At 44.0% G+C, this 10,182-nt stretch overlaps 1 protein-coding gene across 1 annotated transcript in view; it reads left to right on the top strand.

Moving 5' to 3' along the window:
- Positions 1-57: 57 nt before the first annotated feature.
- The window catches only part of LOC111662551 (melatonin receptor type 1B-B-like), a 23,860-nt gene continuing 13,735 nt past the window's right edge, over positions 58-10,182 (top strand). The window contains exon 1 of the mRNA XM_023416443.2: positions 58-253. Within this exon, the coding sequence (XP_023272211.2) occupies positions 58-253 (196 nt within the window). The remainder of the gene's footprint in view (positions 254-10,182) is intronic.

The raw sequence follows: 10,182 nt of genomic DNA on the forward strand, positions 1-10,182 counted from the left end.
ACACCGGCCGCGGGGTGTGAGGGAGGGAGGGAGGGAGGGAGGGAGGGAGGAGAGGCTATGGACATGCCGGAGGATGACTCGCTGCTGAAGAACCGGACGGAACACGGGCCGGAGCCGAACCAGGGGGCAGCGCGTCCCGCCTGGGCAGTGACGGCGCTGGCCAGCGTGCTGATCTTCACTACCGTGGTGGACGTCCTGGGAAACCTGCTGGTCATCGTGTCGGTGCTGAGGAACCGCAAACTACGGAATGCGGGTAAGAGGCTGAAAGCCATTGTTATAGCAGGTACTGTGTGTGTGTGTGTGTGTGTGTGTGTGTGTGTGTGTGTGTGTGTGTGTGTGTGTAAACAACAGACAGACAGAGCTTCATGTGGCTCTGCGGTGAAATGACATCCAGAGGTGAAGCCTCAGTGAAAACCTGACGAGACAACATGAAACCATGTCCACAATGAGAGTGAATGAGAGTGAATGAAACTGATGAATGAGTGAGTGAATGGATGGATGAGATTTCTCTCTGTGAGGATCCTGCAGAGATGAACAGGGTTTCATTCATCCTGCTCTGACACTGCTTCCCTGAATGAGCCTCATGTCTCCGTCTCACTTTAAACCCTGAGTCAGAATCAGCATCAGTTTCCATTAGATCCAGGTTCAGTGGAGCCACGCCTCCTCAGGTTGAAGGTCTCACCTGTATGTGTGGTTTATGATGATGTCAGAGTTCAGGGCATAAGAGTCTGAGTCTGGATGATGCAGCTGGTTTGAGACTGAAGTGTCCCTGTGATTGATTCAGTACTGTAAACCTGTGTGTGTGTGTGTGTATGTGTATGTGTGTGTGTGTGTGTTGTGTTTTTATTTGAGATGTAAACAGACTTGACTGTAGCTGCATCCTGATGACTGAGAGGTAAAGGTGTGTGTGTGTACCTGTGGTGGCTGGTGTTTCCTGTCTGTTTCTCAGCTGTCAAAACAACAACAACAACAACAACAACAACAAATTGCATAAACAGTTGAAGTATAATGTCAGTAGAGCTGGTCTGTTCTCCAGTGAACCTTTATTTATCGGTGTAGTTTCATCACCTCTTGTATGAATTGTGTCACCGCTGCTGTTTGTGTTGTTGTTATTGTGTCATTTAATCCGTTATATGTTGAATAAATACTGACGTCATCATGTGAAAACGCTGCTGGAGCCGTATCCACTGTTAGATAGGCTGAACCATGACTTTATTAATCCCCAGAGGGAAATTAAAATGTCAGAGCAGCCGAGTGAAAATATAATAAAATACAGTAAAATACAGTAAAATGAAATACGTAATCAAACTGCACATGTCCACAGGGAGACATGTTGATCATGTGACAAATCTTTATACGTATAGAAATCAGTATTTCCAGCTCAGTGTGTGTGATGATCAGAGCCCCCAGGACAAAAACACACATGTAGTCTTAAACATTTGAAACAGTTCATTCTCTACCACAGAAGAAGAAACAGTCCATTCTGTAGCTGCTCAGGAGCTTTTATATTATAGTAATTATCTTGTACAACTGATGCTGATGATGAGTGTTTTTATTTTGTTTAGTTTTAGTCAGATTTCAGGCTCTGAGCCTCTCTTCTGATTGGCTGAGTGTTTTCATCAGCACCTTTAACCTCGTGTTTTAGTTGCAGAGAACTTCACAGTTCAGGTATCAACACTTTTGTCTTCAACATAATCTGACGACACGTCGTACAAACTCGTTCTTCTTCAGTGTGACACAGACTTTACTCTGTAACCATCTCAAAGCTCCACGTTTCTTCTTCTGTGTTTTATTTGAAGTGTTGATCCATCAGAAGATATAAAAACCATCTCAGTGTAGTTTCACATCTCCTCTCTCAGGCTTCTCTCTGCAGCTCTAGTAACAACAGGTCTGTGAGCCAATCAGAAGAGAGGAGGCTCTGAGCCTCTCTTCTGATTGGCTGACTGTTTTCTGAGTGATCCAATAAAAACAAAGCAGATTTCAGGTAAAAACACTCAGAGAAACCAAATCCTGCAAGGTTTGGATGGTGGGTCCAGGTGGGCGGGGCTTGGTGACTGCTTTGTTGTGACATCACAAAGTTCCAGAAGTCCTGACGGCTGGTTTTAAGGCTCAGTTTCTGAATACAGGCTGTGTGCATTTCTCTGTGGACTGAGGCTTTGATACTTTCACAGTATTAATATAGAAGCTAGAGCTGATCTATAATCACACTACACATGGACACACACCTTTAGACTTGTTTATCTGGCCCCTTTATTCAAATCAGCAGTAACATGCCTAGACATTATTTTAGACTCTGAATTAAACTCTACTTCACACTTAAAGAACAAAAACAGCTTTTTATCATTTAAGAAATGTTGCCAAAGTACGGCCGTTCCTGATCTATAAACATGCTGCAAAACTTATTCATGCTTTAATTTTGAAAAGATCAGATTATTGCACTGCTCGTTTTACTGCTCTTTCACAGCAGTCAATTGAGTGACTCCAGTTTATTCAGAACTGTGTTGTTGGACATTTAATGAAAACAAGGAAGAGAGATCATATCACCTGGTTTGGCTCCCAGTGTCTTTTAGATGAGATGTTAAAGTCCTTTTACTTGTTTTTAAAGCTCTACACTGCAGATTCTCTGTGGTTTTATAATCCATCACCAGCTCTCAGATCGTCTTCTCCAGGCTTTTAAATACAGTGCAGCTTTTTTTAACTATGATCCAAAACTATGAAACGACCTGCCAAGAGCTGTAAGAGATGGCTTTTAAAGAATTCTCTCATATTTCACTGTTCTTACTGGTTTCTGTTTTTATTTTCATTTACATATTTAATCATCTTCTGTCTTTCTATTGTCTATTTTCATTGCCCTTCAATCGGCCCTTATTTTATTTTACTATTTGATTGTTTTTATTGCAAAGCACTTTGAGCTGCATCTCTTGTATGAAAAGTGCTCTATAAATAAAGTTCATTATTATCATTGTCATTATTGTTATCCTATATGGACCTTTAAGTTGGAGAGAGGTCCACCATATTTTGTTCCAGGTGTATAAAAACTGACACATTCCTTCTTATGACTGTTGTCAGTTATTTATTTCCACAGTCACATTCAGCTCGTCATCATCGCGGCTCGGAGACGCTCCAGTCATAGTTCTGTCCAATAATCCGAGAGTGGAGCTGTCAGTCTGTCAGTTTAAGGAGAGGATTAAGGATAGTAATTGTTACTGGGACATGTCTGTAATTCTTGCCTTGTCCAAATCTGCTATGTAAGAAATTATTACTTCTGTAAAAATCCCTGCCTCTTTGACGAGCTGCAAAATGGCCAAGAGAAATATCCTCAGGTAGAATTAGTTCCGTCTGAATTGACATCCCAGAGATTTGTTGGCGTCGTTCTACAGAGCGGCTTCACAAACCGTGTCATTGTGGATCCTCGGCTTAAATTGCTCTTGGAAGATGCTGAACTGAATAAGCCACAAACTCTTTTGCTCCTGCAGCCGTTCACTGTTGTTATTATTCACCGTCAGCTGCAGGAGCTTTACTGAAGCACGACTGTTCTCCACCTGCTGAACGGACGAGACACTTCCAGGTAACTGCCCCGACACTCCGAGGGTTTTTAATCCACCAAACCCTGAGATGTCCGAGGGGACGTCGTCAGGGTTACCACATCATGGGTTTGGAGAAGACACGCGCCGGCGTCAGTCAGAGTGGCAGCCATTTTGTTTTCAGGTCGTCCGTCCGTCTCATTCTCGTGGACACGATATCTCAGTAACACCTTGACAGAACTTCTTCAAATGTGGCACAAACACTCAAAGATGAACTGATTACATTTTGGAGGTCAAAGGTCACAGTGACCTCACAAAACACAGTTTTGGCCTTTTGATCGCAAATTCTTGAGAACACAAAAAGTGTTTTGGCGAGGCGTACAACCCTGAGGCGGTAATTCTTTTTTTGACATTCATCAGTCATATTTCCAGACTATGTGCTTCATGTTTGTGTTTGTCACAGATCTCAAAATACAAAAAAAGACATGAAAAAGAACCATGAAAGAAGGGAGTGATCTTTTCTCTATAACAGAATCATGGATTTGTGAAAATAACTAATCCATTTTTCACAGTATACTATATTTTCTCATGTTGTAAATTTACAGCTGGGCTCTCCTGCGATGATCCTGGTTCTTTTTACCAGCCACCAGCTGATATTCAATAAATATAATAGTGAATATGGTAATATTTCCCGCCATATGCAACATTTTTCTATTATTATATGTTATTATCGATGAAGGTCTGTTGGCCTGTGACTCAGAGCTCCGGTGTTTCATCAGGTTCAGGACAGAGGCCGGGACGTCCCAGGACACCTCTACATCATGACCCACTTGAACTAGTCCCAGATCTGTGTCCTCATCCAGAAATGGCAGCATGTGTCCTCTCTTTATAGTTCACCTCCCTGACGTCCACAGAACCAGTCCACTGGATCTGTGGACGAGCAGCGTCACGTGCTGTCAGTTAAATGTGCAGATTAAGATCGACTCTACTCACTGCAAAACCAATTTACCTACAGCTACAAATAAAGTAAGCCAACCCTCAGGTAAACTGTGATGTCATCAATGACATCACAGTCATAAATATTGATGTTGACAACTGTGCACAACTTTGCATAGTGAAGGTGCAGGGGAACAAAACCACAGAACACCTTAAGTTAAGGTTTCCTTAAAATAAAAAGTTACACAAAACACCCTTAACTCTTCTCCTAAAATGTATTTCAGGTTTTTTCTCATCTTAGTCTTATACTAAAGGAATCACTTAAAGTCAGTTAAACCGTTGCACTGAAGACCAAAGTTCACCTGGTGAAGTTCCCGTCAAAACATCAGGACGAGAGAGCCGCTTCTTTAATGGCAGCAAATCAACGGTCTCCATGGAAACAGTAGAATTTCACTGCTGTAAATTACTTATGTTTTCCTTAATTAAGAAAACCTTTCAAGAGCTTCTGTGTGTGAATCTGTGAATGGTTCCTTCCACTGTAGATGATCTAATCAATATATGAACTTTAGTATAAAACAAACGTATTAAACTCAGTGTGAACTCCTCAGAAGACCGTCTCCGTGACGACAGAGACTGATTTTCTTACATAACTCTGAGACTCTAACGCCACGGATCCAGTAAATCCCAGTGTAGCAGATCTCAGCTTTTACAACAGGACAATGAATAATAAAGGTTATGCAGTAAAGCATGCGGTGACCCGCGGCCCCCTCTGGTTGCATCGGCCAATCAGCAGAGAGGAGGAGGGCTCATTGATGTGCCAGTGCAGCTCCACAGAGCCTCAGAAATCCCACCGCTAATGAAAAGGAGCCAATTAGAGAGGGAGAGAGAGAGAGAGAGAGAGGGAGAGAGAGAGAGAGAGAGAGGGGGGACTCCTGAGGCACGGCAGATGAGAGACCTTTGATACCAGTTATCCACAGAGAGACAGAGAGAGAGACTCATCATCTCTTTATGGATTTTCTCTCTCTCTATCTTTGTCTCTCTCTCTCTGTCTCTGTCTCTGTCTTCATCTTTTTGTCCTCTGTGTGTGGACGGATGAATCCAGAAACCACTGCAGGAGAACAGTCCAGAGACACTCAAACATCACACCCATATGTGGAGCATGTTACTTGTTGGTGTTCATGCTGCTGCTCCATCAGCCTCCACTCGTCCGGTGTCACATCCACCAGATGTTGGCGCCTGGCTGCAGGGATTAGCTCCCGTCCAGCCACAACAGTATTAGAGAGGTCCAGCTCTGATGAGGTCTGACTCATCCCAGAGGTGTTGGACGTGGTCGGGGTCAGAGCTCTGTGCAGGACGGTCGGCTTGTTTCACACCGTTCATCAGCTGGAACGAGTCCTAAAACCAGCTCCTCCTGGTCCTGGTCCTGGAGTCTCGGTTTGTTGAATGTGTCTTTGGTTCGATGACGGAAATAAAGTCTGCGTTTAACACAAGCTCAAGACATTTATTCTACGATATAAAATCAGTCAGTAAATACTCCAGTCCTGATTCTTTAGTCTTTTACGTCTCGGTTGCTAACGAGTGTCTAAGTGAGACACAGAGGTTGTCGGAGGTTAAATGTCTCGTTGAACATGAAAACAGATCTACTCACTAGTCCACCTTTACAGCCTGGTTAACTCTCCAGTCCACCTTTACAGCCTGGTTAACTCACCAGTCCACCTTTACAGCCTGGTTAACTCACCAGTCCACCTTTACAGCCTGGTTAACTCTCCAGTCCACCTTTACAGCCTGGTTAACTCTCCAGTCCACCTTTACAGCCTGGTTGTGTCTCTACAAACTGTCTCTAACTCTCAGAGGAAAAGCTTCAGTAGACGAGTCGGAGCTGAATCAAACTACGAGCTGAAGTTTAGTGATGGAGACGCTGAAGTCATGTGACCCTGGTGTTGAGGTCATGTGACTGTGGGTTTGAGGTCATGTGACCCTGGTGTTGAGGTCATGTGACTGTGGGTTTGAGGTCATGTGACCCTGGTGTTGAGGTCATGTGACTGTGGGTTTGAGGTCACGTGACTGTGGGTTTGAGGTCATGTGACCCTGGTGTTGAGGTCATGTGACTGTGGGTTTGAGGTCACGTGACCGTGGTGTTGAGGCCATCTTGAATTTTTGAGTGGCTAACGTGTTTTATCAAGAGAGTGATTTCTGAGGAGGATTTGTGTTTAGTACTTTAACATTTGAAAGATTTCCCCTGAAACATGCAATAATCTGCTGAGCTAATCTCCCAGAGTTCACCTGGACTGAGGTCAGGTGACTGTGATGACATCACATCATCATGATCTTCATCAGTCAGAGTGAATCCAGGACAGATACTGTTCAGTGCAGGAGACAGGGATGTTACTGAGGTCTGCAGGGTTCAGCCTCCCTCACGTCTCTGGACCTGCAGCTTAAAGACCCCCCCCCCCCCCCCGTCAGTCCCTGGCCTCATCGTGAGAGAACCAGCACAGTCTATATTAAGCTTCAGAAGGAATTGACAGTGTCTTTCTATTAATACCTGAGAGGATGTCGGCGAGCATCTATAATTGATACGACTGCTGCTCGTGTTGCTTCTGAGAGTCGCTGTGTTTCCCTCCACAAACTCACTCTCACAGTTTGTTTGTGAAACTGTCACGAGACGCTGATCTACTGGTGGACGAGACACGTGGAGGAGTGTGTGTCCATGTCCAGGAGGAAACAGTGTGAGACTGATGCAGCGAGGCTGAGCGTGTCTTCAGGTCGTCGCACTAAAACAAGGAGGAAACGTTCAGTCTCCTCAGATTATATAACTCTAATCTGCCTTTGTATTGACCTCTGAGGAAAGAGAGAGAGAGAGCGCTGCCTCAGATGACCTGTGAATCTCTCTCTCTCATCCTCTCATCTCAGCACTGGGCTGTCCCATACACAAATGTAATATATGATATATATGTCCCTATATCAAGAGTGATGTTGCCATATACGTCTCCTGAGGGGATTTATCACTATCACATGTAAACATCCTGGATATATGAATAAATAAGTTAATAACATTTATGAAATACCCATAGTAAAATCTGTATATGTACATTACTTATGCAAGTTTATTAAAACAACATATGTGTTAGAAAATCTCAACATCAAAAATAAATGTATATATTTGAATAGTCTAGATATATTTGTCGATATATGAAATTGTTGGAGAGGTCTGATACTTCCTGTTCTGTCTCCGTTAGAGACTGAAGGAAATTATCTCTAGAGACCAAAACAGTTTCTGTACCAGGCTGTAAAGTTGGACATTTTAACATGGGAGTCTATGGGGACTGACTCACTGTTGGAGCCAGACTCTAGTGGTCGTTAGAGGAACTGCAGCTTCTGCTTCTTCACTGTTGACTTCAGGTTGATGTCTCCACCAGCTCCAGAGGGAAACATCTGTCTCTTTGGCTGCTAAAAGCCCCACTGTGTTCACAGCTGCTCTCTGACTGTCTGCAGGTAATGAGTGGTATCTACTGAAGAAACTTTACTGAGTCAATTGTTCTTGTCACACTGTTGACTCTAATTTGAATATACGTTTAGAAAAATCTTGACTTTAACCTCTGGATTCATTCATCACTTTAATGTATTTTCAGCTTCAGTAATTGATTCCCTCCCGAGGCAGGTGGCCTGCTGATCCCAGGTCTGCTGCCTCTCTGTTCTCCCACCACAGCAGAATAATGGCTTAAGCTTCAGAGGGAGATAAGACACACTCTCTGTCTGTATGGCTTTCAAACCGCACTTACAGCTTCTATTAATAGCAGCGCAGAGAGTGGCAAGCTCCAGCTGTGAATGCTGGTCTGAGGTCAGTGCATCAGAGCCGCTCTGACACCCTGATGTTTGAATCCCAACAACTTTAATACTCTATACACAAATATATCATATTATACTGTGTGTATATATATATATATATATATATATATATATATATACACATATATTTACCACCACTCCTGTGTTTCATTATGACTACTCTTATTTTACCTGGTTATATATACCTCGCTCTGTCGTCCTCTCCCTCTCCACCGAGATGCCTGCGCCTGCTGCAGCTAGCTTCAGCTAGCCGCTAGCCTAAGCTAGTCTTGGCTGCAGCTAGCTTCAGCTAGCCGCTAGCCTCAGCTAGTCTTGGCTGCAGCTAGCTTCAGCTAGCCGCTAGCCTCAGCTAGCCGCTAGCCTCAGCTAGCCACGGCTGCAGCTTTGTAACAACAAATACAAAAAGATTACACTGTAGGAATGACTACATCCCAAACCTTAATTTGCAACCATCCAACTTTAGGAACCTGTTGCATGTTTTACTTCATGTTTTAGGTATGGCCAAAGTGAGGTTGGAGGTGTGGCTGGAGAAGCATTAGTCTCGGTCTGAGATGCTGGAGCTCTAGTGAGACATGTCGATGCAGAGACGATGGTTTACAGAACCTTTAACAGCGTCTAACAGCAGCTCAGCATCAGTCGTCTAACACGAGACTGTCTCCTCTGAGCTTGTCTTCATGTGAGACCAGAGTCTGGATCTGTGGGTGTCTCTGATGGGACAGCCGCCCAAACATTCACCTGGACTCAAGGATGAACTGATTCAATGTTGGTGGCTAAAGGTCAAAGGTCAAGGTCACAGTGACCTCACAAAACATGATTATGGCCTTGTGAATGCAATATCTCGACAACTGCAAGGGAACTTTGAGTTTGGCACAAATGTTAACTTGGACTCAAGGATGAGCTGAGGAGACTTTGGTTGTCAAAGGTCAAAGGTCAAGGCTCCCTCTTGTCTTTGTCAGTCCGTCTGTTGTCCTCCTGTTTGCTCTTGTGTAGTTTTTCCTCTGTGTTCCCTGGTGCTTTCTGTCCAGTTACTCCTCGTTTTTCCCTCCTGGATTTTCTGACTTCTGTTCATGGACTTTGTTTTGTAGTTTCTGAATCTTTTTTGTAGTCTTCTTGTGTCTCTCTGTGTTCACGTGTCTCTTCTTGTGTCTCTCTGTGTTCACGTGTCTGTCTTCTTGTGTCTCTCTGTGTTCACGTGTCTCTTCTTGTGTCTCTCTGTGTTCACGTCTCCGTCTTCTTGTGTCTCTCTGTGTTCACGTGTCTCTTCTTGTGTCTCTCTGTGTTCACGTGTCTGTCTTCTTGTGTCTCTCAGTGACGTCTCGCAGGTCAACCACATTCTCAGGCGTCACTGTCTGTTCAGCTGCTGTACTTCAGAGTGAAGTTCACACTGTGTGATCCTCAGTGACGCTCCTGCAGCTGTACAGATGTGACAGGAAACATCGGAGCAGATGCAGATTCTGGTTCTGGTTCGTTAAAGCGAATCTTCTCTGATTTGAATCTTCACTGAAGAAAAACACTTTTGTTTCTCATGAGTTGAAATTAAAGATCTGAAACTTTCTCTCAAATCTTCTTCACATGTTTGAATCGGTGTCAGTGAACATTTCTCCCTCCATTGCTCCCCCTTCCTGTGAGTGTGTGTGTGTGAGTGAGTGAGTGAGTGAGTGAGTGAGTGAGTGAGTGAGTGAGTGTGTGAGTGAGTGAGTTAGTGAGAGTGAGTGAGTGAGTGAGTGAGTGAGTGAGTGAGTGTGTGAGTGAGTGAGAGTGAGTGAGTGAGTGAGTGAGTGAGTGAGTGAGTGAGTGAGTGAGTGAGTGAGTGAGTGTGTGAGTGAGTGAGTTAGTGAGTGAGTGAGTGAGTGAGTGAGTGTGTGAGTGAGTGAGT

The sequence above is a fragment of the Seriola lalandi genome, unplaced genomic scaffold, assembly GCF_002814215.2.
Source record: "Seriola lalandi dorsalis isolate HSWRI2012SDOR001 ecotype SW California unplaced genomic scaffold, Sedor1 jcf7180002054564, whole genome shotgun sequence".
Classification (NCBI taxonomy): Eukaryota; Metazoa; Chordata; class Actinopteri; order Carangiformes; family Carangidae; genus Seriola; species Seriola lalandi.